General features: G+C 45.9%; 1 protein-coding gene across 1 annotated transcript in view; it reads left to right on the forward strand.

Annotated features, from left to right (window-relative positions):
- F8 (coagulation factor VIII) overlaps window positions 1-22,258 on the forward strand; it is a 96,247-nt gene that overhangs the window by 44,667 nt on the left and 29,322 nt on the right. Inside the window, exons 16-22 of the mRNA XM_059679620.1 lie at window positions 519-731; window positions 4,035-4,263; window positions 4,666-4,848; window positions 11,263-11,379; window positions 12,512-12,583; window positions 14,177-14,262; window positions 17,051-17,206. Of these exons, the coding sequence (XP_059535603.1) occupies window positions 519-731; window positions 4,035-4,263; window positions 4,666-4,848; window positions 11,263-11,379; window positions 12,512-12,583; window positions 14,177-14,262; window positions 17,051-17,206 (1,056 nt within the window). The remainder of the gene's footprint in view (window positions 1-518; window positions 732-4,034; window positions 4,264-4,665; window positions 4,849-11,262; window positions 11,380-12,511; window positions 12,584-14,176; window positions 14,263-17,050; window positions 17,207-22,258) is intronic.

The following is a 22,258-nucleotide window of genomic DNA, read 5'->3' on the forward strand; positions in this document are numbered from 1 at the left end:
AAATTAACTTTTTAACCATCAAAATTTCTATAGACAAAGTTATTTTGGTGCATTGTGGGAGCCAAAGGTCAAATTCGTTTTATTTTTTCCCCCAAATAGTCAATCATTGTCCCAATTGATGGTTTATATTAAGGATATAGAAGGATATAAAATTATGGGATGGTGCCTTGATTTGTATTTTACTTTTCATATGTCCTATGCAACGTATCATTTTTTTTCAAATCTGAAAACCGGGCTTTTAAAAAGATTATGTGCATTTGTCATGAAGAACCTTAAGTACCAAGTCGTGAGATTATGGTCTCTTTAGGAATTTCCTCCTTTGAGTCCATGCCTTAAAACATTGTTAATTCAAAAATTCCTCAGCATTTCCTCTATAGATCTTTAGGTTTGGGTTCTTACAATAGCCATCCTATACCACTTTCTCTGGGTATTAAAACTTGGACAGAGCCAAAATAGGCATTACGATTAGGGATGTAAACGCTACAATGCTTACATTCTTTTTCTGTTTTGCTCTGCAGGTAACTTTCAAAAACCAGGCCTCTCGTCCCTACTCCTTCTACTCCAGCCTTATTTCGTATGAGGAAGATCAGAGGCAAGGAACAGAACCTAGAAAAAAGTTTGTGGAGCCCAATGAAACCAGAATTTACTTTTGGAAAGTGCAACATCAGATGGCTCCCACTGCCGATGAGTTTGACTGCAAAGCCTGGGCTTATTTTTCTGATGTTGATCTGGTAAGCAGGTCTACACTGTGCTGGCCACTTTCTGGTTTAAAAGAAATGGTCTTTGCAATATCTGCTAAGAATTTGGGTATTTATTTTAAGTATAATGGGAGGTTTTAAATAGGGAGAGGTAGCCTGACTGATGTGTCTCAATGGTTGAACGTCAACTGATGAACCAGGAGGTCACTGGTTCAATTCCCAGTCAAGGGCACATGCCTGGTTGCAGGCTCGATCCCCAGTGTGGGGGCCTGCAGCAGGCAGCTGATCCATGATTCTCTCTCATAATTGATGTTTCTCTCTCTCTCTCTCTCTCTCTCTCTCTCTCTCTCTCTCTCTCTCCTCCTCCTCCCTCCCTCCCTCCCTCTCTCTCCCTTTTCCTCTCCCTCTCCCTTCCTCTCTCTAAAATCAACAAAGACATATTAAATTTTTTAAAATGTGTTTTTATTGATTTCAGAGAGTAAGGGAAAGGGAGAGAGAGAGAGAAACATCAATGATGAGAGAGAATCATGGATTGGCTGCCTGCTAAACACCGCCCACTGGGAACCGAGTCCACAACCAGGGAATGTGCCCTGACCGGGAACTGAACTGTGACCTCCCAGTTCATAGATTGACGCTCAACCACTGAGCCACGCCAGCCAGGCTTAAGGTTTTTTTTTTTTTCTTTAATTAAATCTTTATTGTTCATATTATTACATTTGTTCCTCTTTTTTCCCCCCCATAACTCCCTTCCTCCCAGTTCCCACTCCACCCTCCGCCCTTACTCCCCACCCACTGTCCTCATCCATAGGTGCACGATTTTTGTCCAGTCTCTTCCCGCATCTCCCACACCCCTTTCCCCCCCAAGAATAGTCAGTCCACTCCCTTTCTATGCCCCTGATTCTATTATATTCACCAGTTCATTCTGTTCATCAGATTATTTATTCACTTGATTTTTAGATTCACTTGTTGATAGATGTGTATTTGTTGTTCATAATTTGTGTCTTTATCTTTTTCTTCTTCTTCCTCTTCTTAAAGGATACCTTTCAGCATTTCATATAATACTGGTTTGGTGGTGATGAACTCCTTTAGCTTTTCCTTATCTGTGAAGCTCTTTATCTGACCTTCAGTTCTGAATGATAGCTTTGCTGGATAAAGTAATCTTGGTTTTAGGTTCTTGCTATTCATCACTTTGAATATTTCTTGCCACTCTCTTCTGGCCTGCAAAGTTTCTGTTGAGAAATCAGCCGACACTTTCTTTATCTTGCTGCTTTTAAGATTCTCTCTTTGTCTTTTGCTCTTGGCATTTTAATTATGATTTGCCTTGGTGTGGTCCTCTTTGGATTCCTTTTGTTTGGGGTTCTGTGTGCTTCCTGGACTTGTAAGTCTATTTCTTTCACCAGGTAGGGGAAGTTTTCTGTCATTATTTCTTCAAATAGGTTTTCAATATCTTGCTCTCCTTCTTCTTCTGGCACCCTTATAATTCAGATGTTGGTGTGCTTGAAGCTGTCCCAGAGGCTCCCTACACTATCTTCGTATTTTTGGATTCTTTTTTCATTTTGCTTTTCTGGTTGGGTGTTTTTTGCTTCTTTGTATTTCAAATCTTTGACTTGATTATTACGATCCTCTGGTCTGCTGTTGGGAGTCTGTATAATATTATTTATTTCAGTCAGTGTATGCTTAATTTCTAGTTGGTCCTTTATCACAACATCGAGGGTCTCACTAGATTTCTTGAAGATCTCACTACATTTATTGGCAGTTTCTAGAAGGTTCTTGAAAAACCTTAAAAGTGTGGTTTTGAACTCTATATCCAGTCGTTTGCTTTCCTCCATTTCTGTCATTTGTGTCCTGTTTCTTTGTCTTGGCATTTTTTATGCTTCACTGTGTCAATAGAGTGGCTTTCTGTGCTAAGTGTCCTATAGGGCCTGGTGGCTCAGCCTCCCCAATTACCTGAGGTAGACACTCTTGGTACACCCCCTTTGTGGGCTTTGTGCACAGTCTTGTAGTTAAGCCTTGATTGTTGTAGTTATCACTGGGAGGATATGACCTCCAGGCCAATTGGCTGTGAGAATCAGCTGTGTCTACGGTGGGAGAACTTCTGTGCTGAAGACACCCTTATGGGGCAAGACTTGCTTCAGTGGGGCTTTGGTGCTCACTGAGTCTGCCCCCTCAGTGTGTCCCTTATGGATCTGAGGAGTTGTAATTGGATGGTCCCACTCTGACCACAGGGCACACTGGCTCTTGGATCTAAGGAGGTGCTAATCTAGCCTCTGCCTGAGGCTACCCTGCAGAAGCCAGCTGTAAAGCAATGCAAGTTGCCCTGGGGCCTTGGGCAGCTGCAGTTTGTTAAGTAATTTTCAGATTACAAAGGGCTGGGCCTTTCATATGCAAAAGCCTCTGTGCATGGCTTGGGCGGGGCAGGGCCCCAGGGGATCAACAGGGTGAGCACAGAGAGCAATTATGGCTTCTCTCAGTCCTGTCCTCAGAGGCCCCGGCAATCGCTGTGTGTGCCTCCGAGAGAAAGCTGCCCTCGAGTTCTGACCAATGCCAGACAGTCCTGTTAATCCCGTATGAGTCTTGGTCCCCAGAGACTTGCCTGGAACTGGAGCTCAGAGCCTGAGACTCCCTCCCGATTGAAAAAGACAGTCGTGACCTCAGCCACCAGCCCTCTCCGCATGCACCTCCACACCTTTGTATTTTACTTCCGCACCGCACCTCCTCTGAGTCTCGGTATGCTTTTCTCTTTCCTTCTAGTTGTAGAATTTCCACTCAGCCAGCCTTCCTGTGGTTCTGGATGATGTATGTTCTGTCTTTTAGTTGTATTTTTGAAGTGGTTGTGTGAGGCAGCAATCTCCGGTGTTTACCTATGCCACTATCTTGGTTTCCCTCAAGTTTTTTTTTTTTTTAATAAAAAATAAGAGCCCTGGCTGGTTTGGCTCAGTGGATGGAGCGTCAGCCTGCGGACTGAAGGGTCCCAGGTTCGATTCCAGTCAAGGACATGTACCTTGGTTGCGGGCACACCCCCAGTTGGGGGTGTGTAGGAGGCAGCTGATTGATGTTTCTCTCTCATTGATGTTTCTAGCTCTCTATCCCTCTCCCTTCCTCTCTGTAAAAAACATCAAAAAAATATATTTTAAAAAAATAAAAATAAAAATAAATAAGAGGAGATAGCATCATATTTGTGTTTTAGAAATACTATTCTGGAATCTACCGAGGAGGATGAATCATACTGTGGGAAGATGGGGAGTAGATTGGAGTGGCATAAAAGTTGATGAGAAACCTACGCTGGTTTAGAGGTGGGGGAGCTTATACTCACAGTATTGGTGTCTTCCCTCTCAGGAGAAGGATATGCATTCGGGCTTGATTGGACCTCTTCTGATCTGCCGCGCCAACACTCTGAACCCTGCTCATGGGCGACAAGTGACAGTGCGGGAATTTGCTCTGTTTTTCACTATTTTTGATGAGACCAAGAGCTGGTACTTCACTGAAAACATGGAAAGGAACTGCAGAGCTCCCTGCGATATCCAGATGGAGGACCCTGCTTTTAAAGAAAAGTATCGCTTCCATGGTAATGTATCCCACGCCCAAATATATCCCACGCTCACTGTGAAAAGCAGCATGCACTATGACAAAGGAGCCTCGAGCCTGAGGCTTGGACACTGTATGAATTGAGAGTGTGCGTATGGGAGTGGAATCTTCAAAGAATCAATATTTTTGACTGGGGTGCAGGAAAAGAAACTTCTAGCTTGGCCGGCGTGGCTCAGCGGTTGAGTGTCAACCTATGAACCAGGAGGTCATAGTTCAATTCCCAGCGTGCAGGAGGCAGCCCCATCAATGATCCCCTCTCATCATTGATGCTTCTATCTCTCTCTCTCCCTCTCCCTTCCTCTCTGCAATCAATAAAACACACTTTTTTTAAAAAAAGAAACTTTAATAGATTTTAACAGCCTTCTCTGTTCTCCTTCTCCAGCGATCAATGGCTATGTGATGGATACTCTACCTGGCTTAGTAATGGCTCATGATCAAAGGATCCGATGGTATCTGCTCAGCATGGGCAGCAATGAAAACATCCATTCTATTCATTTCAGTGGACACGTCTTCACTGTAAGGAAAAAAAAGGAGTACAAAATGGCAGTCTACAACCTCTATCCAGGTATGGGCTGGTTTGTGCTCTTTCTTCTACCTTCTGTACTTACTGTATACTAGAGGCCAAATGCACGAAATTTGTGCAAGGGGCTCGGCCCTCACAGCCCCGGCTTAATCTGGAAGGTCATCTGGAAGTATGTCCGGAAGGTCGTTCAGCTGTCTGGTCTAATTAGCATTTTACGCTTTTATTATTATAGATTTCCTTGAAATGGTCTAGGCACTGGGAATATGATCAGTGAAAAAAGCAGGCAAACTTCTGTTCATGGGTAACTTACTTTTTCAAGTTACTTTACACTACAGAAAGATAATAAATAAGTTCGTAAGTGAATATGATAATTTCAGATACAGATAATGTGCTATAAAGGAAATAGAATAGAATAAATGGATAGTTAATGGCATAGCACTTTCCTAGGAAAAGAGAGATTTTTTTCCATCTCAAATCCTACATATGGGCCGAAACCGGTTTGGCTCAGTGGATAGAGCGTCGGCCTGCGGACTGAAAGGTCCCAGGTTCGATTCCGGTCAAGGGCATGTACCTGGGTTGCGGGCACTTCCCCAGTGAGGGATGTGCAGGAGGCAGCTGATGGGTGTTTCTCTCTCATCGATGTTTCTGGCTCTCTGTCTCTCTCCCTTCCTCTCTGTAAAAAATCAATAAAATATATTTTTAAAAAAGTTAAAAAAAAAAAATCCTACATATGGCACCAGTAGTTATCCAAGAAGTGACTTGTTTATGTCTGTTACCAATATGTTAACTACTATCTACAGTGTTGATCAAAGCACAACTTCATGTTAGTTCTCCACTGTCCCTTTAAAACAGGTTTAATAGTAGGAATAAACTTGCCCCATTTTTGAATAAAACTTCCGATAGGACCAGTGACTTTTCTGCTTCACTCTTACCTTTTTTATGTATGATTTTATTGATTTTTTTATTTTATTTTAGAGAGAGACAGAGGAAGGGAGAGGAAGAGAGATAGAAACATTAATGATTGATAAACATTGATCAGCTGCTTCCTGCACACTCCCTACTGGGGATCAAGCCCACAAACTGGGCAGGCATATATCCTAACCGGGAATCAAACTAATGATCTCTTGGTGCATGGGATTGCGCTCAATCCACTGAGCAACACTGGCTGGGCCACTCTTATCCTATACAGTAGGTCCTCGAGTTACATCGGAAATCCATTCCTATGGCTCGACGTAATGTGATTTTCGCCGTAAGTCGGAACCCACCTACATAAGCACCTACATCACTCACATGGAGCACATACACAGCAGTAATGAAGTGAAACTAAAAAAAAATTAAAAGAAAGATAATTCCTGACCTTTACTTGTGGTAAATCCTATCTAATAAAAGAGAAAGATGGTAATTAGCGTACAACCGCTACCCTTCCCATTGGCTAACCAGGGTGATATGCAAATTAACTGCCAGCCAAGATGCCGGCCGGCAGCGAGGCAGCTTAAACTGAACATGAGGCTTGCTTGCTTCAGTGACGGAGGACTGCAACGTTCCCGCCTGCCTTGCCGGCCTCTGAGCTTGCAGTTTAAGAAACATTGTAACAAATATAGAAGCTAAACAAAACCCCAGAAACCAGCTTTCATCCAGCTGGGATCTCAGAGCTGGAGTTGATACAGAGTTTCGATTATAGAACCTAAACAAACCAGATACTTGCTTTCAGCAGATGAGGCCTCAGAGCTAAAGCTGGCCCAGAATAAAAAAAAAGAAAAAAAGAAGCAGTTGGGAGCTTCAGTCCCAGCCTGAAAACAGCCCTCAGCCCCTCACCCAGACTGGCCAGGCACCCCAGTGGGGACCCCCACCCTGAAGGGTGTGTGACCAGCTGCAAACAACCATCATCCCCTCATCCAGGCTGGCCAGGCACCCCAGTGGGGACCCCCACCCTGATCCAGGACACCCTTCAGGGCAAACCAGCCAGCCCCCACCCATGCACCAGGCCTCTATTCTATATCGTAAAAGGGTAATATGCCTCCCAGCACTGGGATGAGCGGAGCTGAGAGGCCTCCCGGCACCGGGATGAGCATGACAGGGGTTAGCGCCCAAACCCCCTGATCGCCTTGCAGCTCTGTGTGTGACAGGGGGCGGGGCCACAACCTCCCTATCAGCCCTGCTCTGTTCGTGACAGGGGAAGGCGCCCCAACCCCCTGATTGGCCCTGCTCTGTGCCTGATAGGGGGGAGCTCCCCAACCCCCTGATCACCCTGCAGCTCTGTGTGTGACAGGGTGCGGCGCCCCAATTCCCTGATCAGCCCTGCTCTGTGTGTGACAGGGTGCGGCACCTCAACCCCTCCCCACGGGCCCTGCTCTGTGTGTGACGGGGCGGCGCCCAAACCCCCCCACCCCACTGGCCCTGCTCTGTGTGTGAAAGGGTAGAGCCATAACTTCCCCATCGGCCCTGCCCTGAGTGTGAGAGCGGCGGCGCCCCAACCCCCTGATCGGCCCTGCTCTGTGGGTGATAGAGGACGGCGCCCCAACCCCGCACCCCTCACGGGCCCTGCTCTGTGTGTGATGGGGTAGAGCCATAATCTCCCCATCAGCCCTGCCCTGAGTGTGACAGTGGCGGCGCACCAACCCCCTGATCGGCCCTGCTCTGTGGGTGATAGAGGGCGGCACCCCAACCCCCTGATCCCCCTGCTCTGTATGTGACAGGGGGCGGTGCCCCGACTCCCCTATCGGCCCTACTCTGTGAGTGACAGAGGGGAGCTCCTCAACCCCCTGATGGGCCCTGCTCTGTGCGTGACAGGGGGGAGCTACCCAACCCCCTGATGGGCCCTGCTCTGTGCATGACAGGGGGGAGCTCCCCAACCCCCCTGATGAGCCCTGCTCTGTGCGTGACAGGGGGGAGCTCCTCAACCCCCTGATCAACCCTGCTCTGTGCGTGACAGGGTAAGGAGCCCCAACCCCCCTGATGGGCCCTGATCTGTGCGTGACAGGGGGCAGCGCGCCAACCCCCGGATTGGCCCTGCTCTGTGGGTGACAAGGGGTGGCGCCACAACCTCCCCATCGACCCTGCCTTGAGTGTGACAGGGGGCGGTGCCCCAACCCCCAGTCGGCCCTACCCTGAGTGTGACTGAGGGTGGCATCGCAACCTCCCAATCCGCCCTGCTCTGTGCATGACAGGGGGCGGCGCCCCAACTCCCCAATCGGCTCTGCTCTGAGCCCAACCAGGGGCTGCACCTAGGGATTAGGCCTGCCCTCTGCCACCCGGGAGCAGGCCTAAGCCAGCAGGGCCTTATCTCCCGAGGGGTCCCAGACTGCGAGAGGGCACAGGCCAGGCTGAGGGACCCCCCCCTTTCCCCCGAGTGCACAAATTTTTGTGCACCGGGCCTCTAGTCCTATCTAATAAAAGAGAAACATGGTAATTAGTGTACGACCGCTACCCATCCCATTGGCTAATCAGGGCGATATGCAAATTAACTGCCAGCCAAGATTCCGGCCGGCAGCCAGGCAGCTTCAAGCTAACATGGGGCTTGCTTGCTTCAGTGACGGAGGACTCCAACGTTCCCCGCCTGCCTTGCCGGCCTCTGAGCTTGGAGTTTGAAACATTGTAACAAATATAGAAGCTAAACAAAACCCCAGAAACCTGCTTTCAGCCTGCGGGGATCTCAGAGCTGGAGTTGATACAGTGTCTCGATTATAGAACCCAAACAAACCAGATACCTGCTTTCAGCAGCAGAGGCCTCAGAGCTGGAGCCAGAGCTAAAGCTGGCCCAGAATAAAAAAAAAGAAAAGAAAGAAAGGAGCAGTTGGGAGCTTCAGCCCTCAGCCCCTCACCCAGACTGGCCAGGCACCCCAGTGGGGACCCCCACCCTGAAGGGTGTGTAACTAGCTGCAAACAGCCATCATCCCCTCACCTAGGCTGGCCAGGCACCCCAGTGGGGACCCCCACCCTGAAGGGTGTGTGACCAGCTGCAAACAGCCATCATCCCCTCACCCAGGCTGGCCAAGCACCCCAGTGGGGACCCCCACCCTGATCCAGGACACCCTTCAGGGCAAACCAGCCTGCTCCACCCATGCACCAGGCCTCTATCCTATATAGTAAAAGGGTAATATGCCTCTCAGCACCGGGATGAGCAGAGCCGCGAGGCCTCCTGGCACCGGGATCAGCGTGACAGGGGGCAGCGCCCAAACCCCCTGATCGCCCTGAGGCTCTGCATGTGACAGGGGGTGGGGCCACAACCTCCCTATCCGCCCTGCTCTGTTCGTGACAGGGGAAGGCGCCCCAACCTCCTGATCAGCCCTGCTCTGTGCCTGATATGGGGGAGCTCCCCAATCCCCTGATGGCCCTGCAGCTCTGTGTGTGACAGGGTGCGGTGCCCCAATTCCCTGATCAGCTCTGCTGTGTGTGTGACAGGGTGCGGCACCTCAAACCTCCCCCCCCCACGGGCCCTGCTCTGTGTGTGATGGAGTAGAGCCATAACCTCCCCATCGGCCCTGCCCTGAATATGACAGTGGCGGCGCCCCAACCCCCTGATCGGCCCTGTTCTGTGGGTGATAGAGGGCAGCGCCCCAACCCCCTGATCTGCCCTGCTCTGTGTATGACAGGGGGCGGTGCCCCAACTCCCCTATCGGCCCTACTCTGTGAGTGACAGGGGGAGCTCCTCAACCCCCTGATGGGCCCTGCTCTGTGCATGACGGGGGGAGCTCCCCAACCCCCTGATTGACCCTGCTCCGTGCGTGACAAGGTAAGAAGCCCCAACCCCCCTGATGGGCCCTGCTCGGTGTGTGACAGTGGGCAGCGCCCCAACCCCCGGATTGGCCCTGCTCTGTGCGTGACGGGGTGGCGCCACAACCTCCCCATCGATTCTGCCTTGAGTGTGACAGAGGGCGGTGCCCCAACCCCCCAATCGGCCCTACCCTGAGCGTGACTGAGGGTGGCATCGCAACCTCCCAATCCGCCCAGCTCTGTGCATGACAGGGGGCAGTACCCCAACTCCCCAATCGGCCCTGCTCTGAGCCCAACCAGGGGCTGCACCTAGGGATTGGGCCTGCCCTCTGCCACCAGGAAGCAGGCCTAAGCCAGCACGTCGTTATCTCCCGAGGGGTCCCAGACTGCGAGAGAGCACAGGCCGGGCTGAGGGACCCCCTCCCCCCCCCCCCGAGTGCACAAATTTTTGTGCACCGGGCCTCTAGTAAATAATAAAAAACATAAAGAACATATGTACATACGTCAAAATGACCAACTTTTTTTTTTAAATAAATGGGAGTTGGGGATGTAACCATGAAACGACGTACATCGAGTCCGATGTAACCCGAGGACTGCCTATAATAAAAGGCTAATATGCAAGTTCACCGAATGGCAGAACGACTGGTGCTATGATGCGCACTGACCACCATGGGGCAGACGCTCAATGCAGATGCTGCCCCCTGGTGGTCAGTGCGCTCCCACAGGGGGAGCTCCACTCAGCCAGAAGCCGAGCTCACTGCCAGTGAGTGCAGAAGCCTCTCCCGCCTCCACAGCAGCACTAAGGATGTCTGACTGCCAGAGAGAGAGGAACATCAATGATGAGAGAGAAACATCCATCAGCTGCCTCCTGCATGCCCCACACTGGGGATGGAGCCCACAACCTGGGCACGTGCCCTGACTGGGAATCGAACCCTGACCTCCTGCTTCATAGGCCGATGCTCAACCACTGCGCGACACCAGCTGGGCTACCTGGAAGATATTTAAAACTGACTCTTCTTGCTGGAGACTTCCAGGGGGCTCTTTTGGGGACCCTCTTTCATGAAATCCCCTTGACCTGGTTGGTTGGTTCCATCTTCACCCCAGGTGATTGCTCACTCATTCCTCAGGCCCTCAGCATGCACTTCCAGCTCTCTGCTGATGGGGTTACTCTAGCACTCAAGGCAGCTCCGGTAGGTTACATCTGGGAGGACCTCCCTGACTTTTCTCTCCCAGGGAGCCCGCATCTGGTCAATGAGAAACACACCTGTGGCTCTGAAAACCCCGAGTACAGGCCTATGCAGTAGCTTCCTCCCGTCTCTACCATCAAAGCATCCTGTTGCCCTCTCTCCCCTTTCCCAGGGTGGGAGGCTGTCAGAACTCAGTCTCCAGGCCCTGGCCGGCTAGCTCAGTTGGTTAGAGCATCGTCCCGTTACGCCAGGTTTTGGGGTTCAATCCCTGGTCAGGGCACATAGAAGAATCAACCAATGAGTGCATAAATAAGTGGAACAATAAGTGTCTCTCTCTCTCTCTCTCTCTCTCATAAATAAATATGTTTTTTTTAAAAAAGGACTCAATCTCCAGTGCTCCCAAATAGGGATCTGATAGCAAGCACTTTGAGTTTCAGAATCTATCGGTGGTGGAATTGACTTAGATAGATCTCTGTTGATATTCTGCATAAGCCAATGTATCTCATGCTCATTTTTTAGTGAAAACAATGTTTTTGTTCCTTTTGTTTTTTATAAGGGGTTTTTGAGACAGTGGAAATGCTACCATCCAAAGTTGGAATTTGGCGGATAGAATGCCTTATTGGCGAACACCTGCAAGCTGGGATGAGCACTCTTTTCCTGGTGTACAACAAGCGTGAGTAGCAAGCCTGTGAATTTTGGTATCTGCAGGAGGTCCTGTAACCAATCCCCTACAGATACCGAGGGACAACTGTATGTATTTAGAGTGTGACTAACTGAATATGCATTTTTAAAATGATAAATAATGGTAATATTATGTGTAATGTGATGTACATATATTTAATGTATATTAGCCAGATCAATGCCATATTCACTTCTATATTTAGTCTTGAGTGGTTAAAGGGAATTTCCATCTTTTTCTGATCCACAAATTATTGTTAACCTGAAATAAGTTATTCTAGAAAAGAAAATATCCTTTACACCTTTGCACAGGAGACCCTATTATAATTGTAAATTCTGAATTCAAATGGATTAAAAATTTCTTTATTGAAGGAAAAAAAAAGAGTGAGTAGTGATATGGGCAGAGGCATGCTGCCTACTCAGCCTACATCTATACACCTTTTCTCCTTCCTAGAGAGGTTGCCTTTGTCAATTAGTAAATACAAGCTCACAGTCAGGGAATCTGAAATGAATATTGCTGGTAGAAATTATGAGTCTTCAGAGGAGGGTGGTTATGCTTGAAACTTTGAACACTTTGAACTTGAAGCTCTAAATACAGGGTGGGGCAAAAGTAGGTTTTAAAGTTGTGAGTATGTGAAATAGAGTTTATTTTCCTATTATTTATTAATTATTGTATTATTTTCCATATGAGCATCTGTAAACCTACTTTTGATGCCCTCGTATTGAACAAACGAATGCTAAAAAAAAAAACCTCTCTCTTCATTTTCACAACTTTGTGAAGCTCCAAAATCGCCAAGAGCAAATTTTGAGACTTAATTTTGGTTTGATTACTAAAGATAACTACAAATATTGCTTGGAAGAGCTTGATATTTAATCTTAAATAAGAAAGCCACTGGTCTACTTAGTATAGACCCTAGTTTCCTCAGCTAAAAAATGTGAATAGTTGTAGCACCTACCTGTTGGGGTGAATGAAATGAGATTATACAATAAAATGTTTCATACAATTACTGACACATAGTAAACAAAATATGACCATTTGTTGGTATGCTCCCATTTTTGTTAACTTGAATTTGTGAAGCTCAGTTTTCTGCACTTCTAGTTACTGTGTTTCCCTCATTTGATTTCAGAGTGTCAAGCTCCACTGGGAATGGCTTCTGGGCGCATCAGAGATTTTCAGATTACAGCCTCAGGACAATATGGTAAATATTATTTTCCCTTTAAGAACTGGACTGAGTATATATTTTTTACTCCTCTTTAAATATATTCTTATTGATTTCAGAGAGGAAGGGAGATGGAGAGAGAGATAGAAACATCAATGATGAGAGGGACTCATTGATCAGCTGCCTCCTGCATGCTCTCTACTGACGATCAAGCCCGCCACCTGGGCATGTGCCCTGACCGGGAATCGGGAATTGGGAATCAAACCATGACCTCCTGGTTCATAGGTCGACACTCAACCACTGAGCCACACCCACTGGGCTATCTTTTTTACTTTTGTTGGATAGGTTCAGATAACCAATCCATCTCGATCTTCTATTAATTTTACTCCATAGGTGCCTCTCAAATGTATTTTCTCTTCATTTCCCACTATGACGATCCTAATTCAGGCCACCATCACTTCTCACCTGGGTAATGCCACTGCCTCCTTAAATGTCGTGCCTGCCTGTGATATTATTCCCCTTGAGTCCATTTTCTTCACTGTAATAGGAAGCTGCACTTTTATTCTATTTATCTTTATTGTTGAGAGTATTACAGATATCCCCCATTGCCCCCCTCTACCTGGTTTCACCCCACCCCAGCCTTCCCCACACTGATATCTGTGTCCATGGGTTTTGAATATATGCATGTAAGTTCTTTGGTTAATCTCTTACCACCCACCCACCCCCTCCCGCCTGGGATTCCTCAGTCTGTTGCATGCTTCCATGTCTCTAGACCTATTTTGTTCATCAGTTTATTTTGTTCATTAGATTCCATATATAAGTGAGATCACGTGATACTTGTCTTTCTCTGACTGGCTTATTTTGCTTTCCTATTTTTTTATGTTTTACTTTTAATTTTCTAATTTTTCCACAATGAACATGTGTAATAAAGAAATAATAATATTTGATAGTGCTGGAAACACATCCCATTGTCAGATAATTAGAGGGACTAACGATCAACAAAATTATTACATTTTAGAAAATAAAAAGGACAAGCAAAACACGTAGGTAGTTAGTAATCGATACTGCTTACTTTGTGCCTTTATCGTCTTCACAGCTAGGCTTGACATTTCTCAAGAGAGTAATTTTGGCCCTAACCAGTTTGGCTCAGTGGATAGAGCGTCGGCCTGCGGACTGAAAGGTCCCAGGTTCAATTCTGGTCAAGGGCATGTACCTTGGTTGCGGGCACATCCCCAGTAGGGGGTGTACAGGAGGCAGCTGGTCAATGTTTCTCTCTCATAGATGTTTCTAACTCTCTATCCCTCTCCCTTCCTCTCTGTAAAAATCAATAAAATATATTTTTTTAAAAAAGAGAGTAATTTTGCCTGGCTGGCATGGCTCAGTGGTTGAGTGTTGACCTATGAACCAGGGTTAGGGCACATGCCCGGGCTCCATCCCCAGTGGAAGGCGTGCAGGAGGCAGCCGATCAATGATTCTCTCTCATCATTGAAGTTTCTGCCTCTCTCTCTCCTTCTCCCCTCCTCTCTGAAATCACTAAAGATATATTTTCCAAAAAAGAGAAAGTAATTTTATTCCTAAGGGCCTAGAACCAACCCAACTGAACCTAATTTTTCTCCCCTTTCTTGGGCAAAGGACAGTGGGCCCCAAATCTGGCCAGACTTCATTATTCTGGATCAATCAATGCCTGGAGCACCAAGGATCCCTTTTCCTGGATCAAGGTTAGAAAATGCATCACGTATTCCTTTTGCAAGCTCACAGCACTACGCATCTCTTTTATACATTCTCATCAAACTCCAGGTAACAGATGAGGGGAGAACTGGGGAATAGAATTGAGCATGCTGAGGTGTTCTAGTTATGGTTCTTCATCTTTCTCCTGGGATTAGGACATCTGAATACTTTCCACATCATTGAACTCACTACCTCCCAAGATCGTGTATTCTATGATTAGATGCCTCCAACCGAGGTGGCCTGTGGTCCTCCAATCTCTTTATTTTAACACAGAAACAAATGGCTCAGTCTCCCATCACACAAGCCAAGAAAAGTTGGCTTCTTTATTTGAGAGAACGGAATCCATCTTGTTCACAAATTCTATACCACTCAGTGGTAGGAAGCACCTACTGAAGTTCGTCCAATCTTGTAAACTAACTTGGAGCCAGGAGCTGAAACAGTGCCTTTCGGTTAACTCAGTTTCTTTTTAAATGACTGAATCTTTCAGCTTTTCTCACTTCCCCATTTCCTCTAGAGCAGCACTGTCCCATAGAAATGTAATGTGAACCACAAGTGCAAACCACATGTGTAATTTTACACTTCCTAGTAGCTATCTTATAAAATTATGAGACGTGAAGTTCATGTTAATACCATTTTATTTAGTACAACATATACAAAAATAGTGTCATGTCAACATGTGATCAATCAGGACTGTGACCCCCTTCAAGGGCATACATACGGGAACTTCTGTGTCCCCTCCATGCCACATGAGAGCTGAGCGCAGCTTGGGAGTGCCAACTCAACCTCTCTGCTTAACCACAAGGGTAGGTTCCTTCTAGAGCCCAAACAGGAAAAGGGAGGAAACCTTTCTGCTTCCGGCTTTGCTCTCGACCTAACATGCCTCCCACCTCTGGTACTTACACCCTGGAGAGGGACTACAGTACACATGTTTTACCACCTGCCTCCCACAGCTCCATCCACTTCTCATAATGCACCAGCTTTCTTCTTTCTCTTCTTCGTTGGCTGAGGACATTCCCCTATGTATTTTTTTCTTTGTGAGATGGCATCTGTTCTTCTCTTTTTCCTGAGGTTAAAAATGCTGAATAGGAATCAGGAAAAATAAACTGCCTTACCAGCAAGCAGGCACCGAGAGCACATCTGTTAATGCCACTTCAGTTCATCTTTTTTATTTGTGTTGTAGGCGCTGCCAGTTATGACTCGATTTGAGAGGACTGTTCACTAATCCCCAAGTATTTTTGTTTGTTTGTGAGGCTGCCAAACCACATGTTCTCACCTTGTATTCCTGTAGTTATCACTTTCATTCAGATATATATATATATATATATATATATATATATATATATATATATATATCTCCATATATCCCTGTGTAGTGGACATTTTAATCTGTTTGGCTGCTTTGCATCTGTTCTATGCATTTATTGTTTTGTAATAGCACCCTTATTTCCACTTGGGGAATTATATCTCCCTCACTGGATACAGTTTGATGAGACTGGTAGAGGGTTTCCCATGCCAAAGAACCCTGAGGATTCCACTTATTAGATTTGACCCGTTGTTCCCGCTTGCCAAGATTCTGTTTCCCAAAGTATTTCCTAGTCTTCCCAGTTTCAAAGAATTTACTGAATTGATCACTAAGCTTTTTAAAAAATATTTTTTTATTGATTTCAGAGAGGGAGAGAGAGGAACATCAATAATGAGAGAATCATTGATCGGCTGCCTTCTACACGCCCCCTACTGGGGATGGAGACCCAACCTGGGCATGTGCCCTGACCGGGAATCAAATCGTGACCTCCTGATTTATAGGTCAATGCTCAACCACTCAAACACGCTGGCCACATGGGTCAACTCTTTAATCCTTCTGGTAAACCTTTGAGATAAACACCATTATTATCTCCACTTTACAGATAAAGAAGCTGAGACACTGATAGGTTAGGCCACTCAAATAGGTTCATTGCCTTAAGAATTTCAGTCTAACAAAGAAGGCAGATAAGCAAAGAAACCTTTATAACATGGTGCAATAATTTGTTATAATGAAGTTATTATACAAAATGGAGTGGAAGCATAGAAGCAGCAGCACTAAATTTGTCTGGGGTAGTAGGAAAGGCTAATCAAGAGAAATAGTTTCTGAACTAACACTTGAAGGAGGAGAAGCAGTTTATCACAGATAGAAATGTTAGGCTGGAGGCTGGGCTGGAGAGAGAGGAGGAAATTGGCTTTGACTAGGCTGAGGTGTGGGAAAAGCACTAGGTTATGTGGGTTCATGTGTACAGCACAAAGGATGTGAGTAGAGCAAAAGCTTCAATTCTTTCAAAGCATTCTGGTTTTACAGGAAGTAGGCTGGAAACTCAATAAGCACCTTTCACCCAGCTGGCCTGGCTCAGTGGTTGAGCATCGATCTATGAACAAGGAGGTCACGGTTTGATTCCGGTCAGGGTATATGCCCGGGGTTGCGGGCTCCTTCCCCAGTGTTGGGCATGCAGGAGGCAGCCGATCAATGATTCTCTCTCATCATTGATGTTTCTCTCTCTCTCCCTCTCCCTTCCTCTCTGAAATAAAAAAATATATATATTTTTTTTAAAAATAAGCACCTTTCCTACTCATTCCATCATATACCCCATGGCTTCACACACACCTATATTTCAACGTTGGTATCTGCTTCAACTGCACATCCAAGGTAATACTGGGCATATCTGTGTCAATGTAGATTCTCCTTAAGTCAATACTTAATTTCAGAAGGTGGTCCATACATTTAAAATAAAGTGTTGTTTTAATTGGCAGGTGGATCTGTTGGCACCAATGATTATTCACGGCATCATGACCCAGGGTGCCCGTCACAAGTTCTCCAGCCTCTACATCTCTCAGTTTATCATCATGTATAGTATCGATGGGCTGAAGTGGCAGAGCTATCGAGGGAATTCCACTGGGACCTTAATGGTATGTAATTAATCCTTTCCAGAGAATGCATGAATCTTTTAAAGAGCTTTTGACAGATTTCAGATATGAGACAAATACTCCTATCATCTACAGACTTAACTCCCAGAGTTTTCCATGTGTGCGTAGTAGGAGTGATTATGGATATACTAGAGGCCTGGTGCACAGATTCGTGCACCGGTGGGGTCCCTCAGCTTGGCCTGCACCCTCTTGCAATCCAGGACCCTGCGAGGGATGTTGGACTGCCGTTTCGGACTGACCCCTGCAGGTCTGGCCGAGGGATGTAGTAGTGTGCGAAGCGGCAGGTGGCCGGGGAGGTTCCCGAGCCTGGGCCAGGCGCCTAGTGGCTCCCGCTCATCCAGCCCTGCTGCTCCTGCTACCACTGCTCAGTAAGCTCGCTGAGAGGAATTCCCACTGTGTGAGCACATTGACCACCAGGGGGCAGCTCCTCTGTTGAGCGTCTGCCCCCAAGTGGTCAGTGTGCGTCATAGTGACCAGTTGACTGGTCGTAATGGTCGCTTAGGCATATATATATATCAACGGTTCTCAACCTGTGGGTCGCAACCCCTTTGGGGGTCAAACAACCCTTTCACAGGGCTCACCTAAGACCATTGGAAAACACATATATAATTACATATTGTTTTTGTGATTAATCACTATGCTTTAATTATGTTCAATTTGTAACAATGAAATTGGGGGTCACCACAACATGAGGAACTGTATTAAAGGGTTGCGGCATTAGGAAGGTTGAGAACCACTGATATAGATGGACAAAAAATGTGGTAGGATCTCATAGATAATAGAAATTAAGAGATGCTCTGTTGACAGAAACATGTGACTCAGGACTGGGTGGACTGATAAGATGGTGAGTTTGCTTAAAGATAATCTAAGTTTGAGGTGACAGTAGGGCAATCAAGTTAAATGTCCAGCAGGCAGTAGATGAAAGGGGACAAAAGCACCAATGCAGGCGAAGATTTGCATCTTCCACACAAAGGGATGGATGAAACATGGGAAATGATGAATTCTCTAGGGGCCCAAGACCCTTAAACAGGCTTAAAACCTTAGCAGTAGCATCTACTCTTCCCTCATTTTTATGCCCTCTAATGAATTGACGCACAAATCCAGCCAATTCTTTCTTTGTAATGCCTCTCACGCCTCTTCTGCTTCATGGACACTGCTGTTACTATAGTCAGGGCCCCACCACTTCGCAAGTGACCTATTATGTTACGTTCCTAACTAGTCTTGTGGCCCCTACGAAACCCAGATGAATCATGGGAAAATGACAGATCATCACAAATGTAATCAGGTGGTGATGACAAAAATATGGCAAATTCCAGATGTGGTATCTCCTCTGGAATAAATGAAGACAGAAGCAGGCACCTGATATGGAACTACTGACATGGAAAATGCTCTTTTGGTTATTCCCATTGATAAGCAAAATGAGAATATATTTGCATTTATGAAGTAGGAACAGGAGTATTAACTTTACTGTTCATGCCTCAGGGTCATGCCAGCTTCCTTGGTTTTTTGTCATAATATAAACCCAAGGGACTCCAAACATCTTGTCACCCCCCACAAAACACCATACTGGTCCATTATACTGATGACATGCTGACAGGACCTGGTAAACAGGAAATAGCAATCACCCTAAATATTCCTGTGATTAACATGTTAATATACATACACACCGACACACAGTCACATAGATAGATAGATAGATAGATAGATAGATAGATAGATAGATAGATAGATAGATAAAACAAATAAGCCTATCTTATTCCTGACTTTAATGGGGATGGAGCCCATATTTTACTGTTTTATATAATGTTCACGGTTAACTTTTGTCCTATTTAAAAGTTTCCTTCTATTTTTACTTTACTTGGAATGGCTGCAGAATTTCATCAAATGCTTTTCAAGCATTTTTGCTGTGATCACATTTCTTTTTTCCTATCGTCAAATTATATTTACATTCAGTGGTGTGCTGGCAAATGTTTAACAACGGGCTCTGGAGCAAAATGCAGGAGGGTTTGATGGGGGAAAGGCCTTCTCTGTAGCATTTGCTGATTTCTATGATGCAAATACTCCCATTACACCAGGTTCCAAGCTGCTGGTGTAATGTCACTGAATGCAGAGCTTGGAACCCATGAACACAATGAACACAATTAGCTCTCACAAGCCAATACTAGTGAGCGCCAGCACAGCACTGTACTACATTCCTGGGAAAACCGCCCTCGGTCATAGTGTATTAATCATTTAAAACGTTTCTGGGGCCCTGGCCAGTTTAGCAAATTGGGTAGAGCATTGGCCCGCAGACTGAAGGGTCCTGGGTTCGATTCCTTTCCCTGGGCTCCAATCCTTTCCCTTCCACTCTCTAAAAATCAATGGAAGCACTAACTGGTTTGGCTCAGTGGATAGAGCGTCAGCCTGCAGACTGAGGGGTTCCAGGTTTGATTCCAGTCAAGGGCACATGTGAGGGTTGTGGGCTCAATCCCCAGTGGGGGGTGTGCGGGAGGCAGCAGATCAATGATTCTCTCTCATCATTGATGTTTCTTTCTCTTTCTCTCTCTCTCTCTCTCTCTCTCTCTCTCTCTCTCTCTCTCTCTCTCTCTCTTTCTCTCTCTCTCTCTCTCTCTCTGCCTTCCTCTCTGAAATCAATAAAAATATATTAAAAAAATAAAAATCAATGGAAAATATCCTTGGAAGAGAATAACCAAAAATAACCAACTTATCTGGATTCAATTTGCTAGCATCCTATTTAGATCTTTTCTGTCTATACTAATAAATAAAATTGGTTTACCTTTTTCAGGGGCTCTATTATCAGGTTTTGTCATGAGAGTTATACTAAACTTGAAAATAAATGGAAAAGCTTCCATTTTTTCCATTAAACTATTGCTCTAAAATAGTTTAATTAATGTAGTAATCATGTGTGTAATGAAAGTTAGATGGGAGGAGAAACCAAGATGGCGGCATAGGTAAACACCGGAAAGTGCTGCTTCCCACAACAAATTCAAAAATACAACTAAAGGATAAAATGGACATCATCCAGAACTACAGGAAGGCTGGCTGAGTGGAAATTCTACAACTAGAAGGAAAGAGAAAAGCACACTGAGACTCAGAGGAGCTGCAGAGGTGGAGTGCAGAGGTACGGAGGCGCATGCTGCAAGGGCTGGCGACTGAGGACGCAGCTGTCTTTTTGAATCAGGAGGGAGTCACAAGCCCCTGACTGCTCTGAACTCCGGTTCTGGGAAGTCTCTGGGGACCCGGACTTGTGCAGGAGAGACTGGACTGTCTGGCAGCGGGCAGAACTCAGAACTCGAGGGCGGCTTTCTCTCGGATGTGCTTGCAGCAATTACAGGAACACTAAGATGCCGGGCCCCTTAAGGCAGGGCTGAGGATCAGCCATAGCTGCTTGCTCCGCCCTGTTGATTCCCTGAGACCCCGCCCCACCCAAGCTGCGGCAGAGGCTTTTGCATATGAATGCCCTGGCCCTTTGCAATCTGAAAATGACCTAACAAACTGCAGCTGGGCCAGACAGACCCAGAACTTCCAAGAGAAGGCCCAAGGCCCCACAGCAGCTTGCATTGCTTCACAGCTGGGCCTCATTTGGGCACCTCCAAACCCCAAACAAGGAAGGGGAATCTGCAGATCTCTTTGTAGCTCCTGCTGGGTAGCCTCAGGCAGAGGCTAAATTAGCACCTCCTTAGATCCAAGAGCCAGTGTACCCAGTGGTCAGAGTGGGACCATCCAATTACAACTCCTCAGATCCATAAGGGACACACTCAGGGGGCAGACTCAGTGAGCACCAAAGCCCCACTGAAGCAAGTCTTGCCCCAGAAGGGTGTCTCCAGCACAAAAGTTCTCCCACTGCAGACACAGCTGATTCTCACAGCCAATTGGCCTGGAGGTCATATCCTCCCAGTGTTACCTACAACAATCAAGGCTTAACGACAACAAGACTGAACACAAAGCTCACAAAGTGGTGCACCAAAAGTTTCTACCTCAAGTAATTGGGGAGGCTGAGCTACTGGGCCCTATAGGACACCTAGCACACAAAGCCACTCTACCAACACAGGGAAGCATAAAAAATGCGGAGACAAAGAAACAGGACACAAATGACAGAAATGGAGGAAAGCAAACGACTGGATATAGAGTTCAAAACCACACTTTTAAGGTTTTTCAAGAACTTTCTAGAAACCGCCAATAAATGTAGTGAGATCCTCAAGAAATCTAGTGAGACCCTTGATGTTGTGATAAAGGACCAACTAGAAATTAAGCATACACTGACTGAAATAAAGGTTATTATGCAGAGTTCCAATAGCAGACTAGAGGATCACAAGAATCAAGTCAAAGATGTGAAATACGAAGAAGCAAAAAACACCCAACCGGAAAAGCAAAATGAAAAAAGAATCCAAAAATATGAAGATAGCGTAAGGAGCCTCTGGGACAGCTTCAAGCGCACCAACATCAGAATTATAAGGGTGTCAGAAGAAGAGAGAGAGAGCAAGATATTGAAAACCTATTTGAAGAAATAATGACAGAAAACTTCCCCTACCTGGTGAAAGAAATAGACTTACAAGTCCAGGAAGCACACAGAACCCCAAACAAAAGGAATCCAAAGAGGACCACACCAAGACACATCATAATTAAAATGCCAAGAGCAAAAGATAAAGAGAGAATCTTAAAAGCAGCAAGAGAAAGACAGTCAGTTACCTACAAGGGAGTACCCATACGACTGTCAGCTGATTTCTCAACAGAAACTTTGCAGGCCAGAAGGGAGTGGCAAGAAATATTCAAAGTGATGAATAGCAAGAACCTACAACCAAGATTACTTTATCCAGCAAAGCTATCATTCAAAATTGATGGTCAGATAAGGAGCTTCACAGATAAGGTAAAGCTAAAGGAGTTCATCACCACCAAACCAGTATTATATGAAATGCTGAAAGGTATCCTTTAAGAAGAGGAAGAAGAAGAAAAAGGTAAAGATACAAATTATGAACAACAAATACACATCTATCAACAAGTGAATCTAAAAATCAAGTGAATAAATAATTTGAT

Source organism: Myotis daubentonii, chromosome X (genome assembly GCF_963259705.1).
Source record: "Myotis daubentonii chromosome X, mMyoDau2.1, whole genome shotgun sequence".
Taxonomy (NCBI): domain Eukaryota; kingdom Metazoa; phylum Chordata; class Mammalia; order Chiroptera; family Vespertilionidae; genus Myotis; species Myotis daubentonii.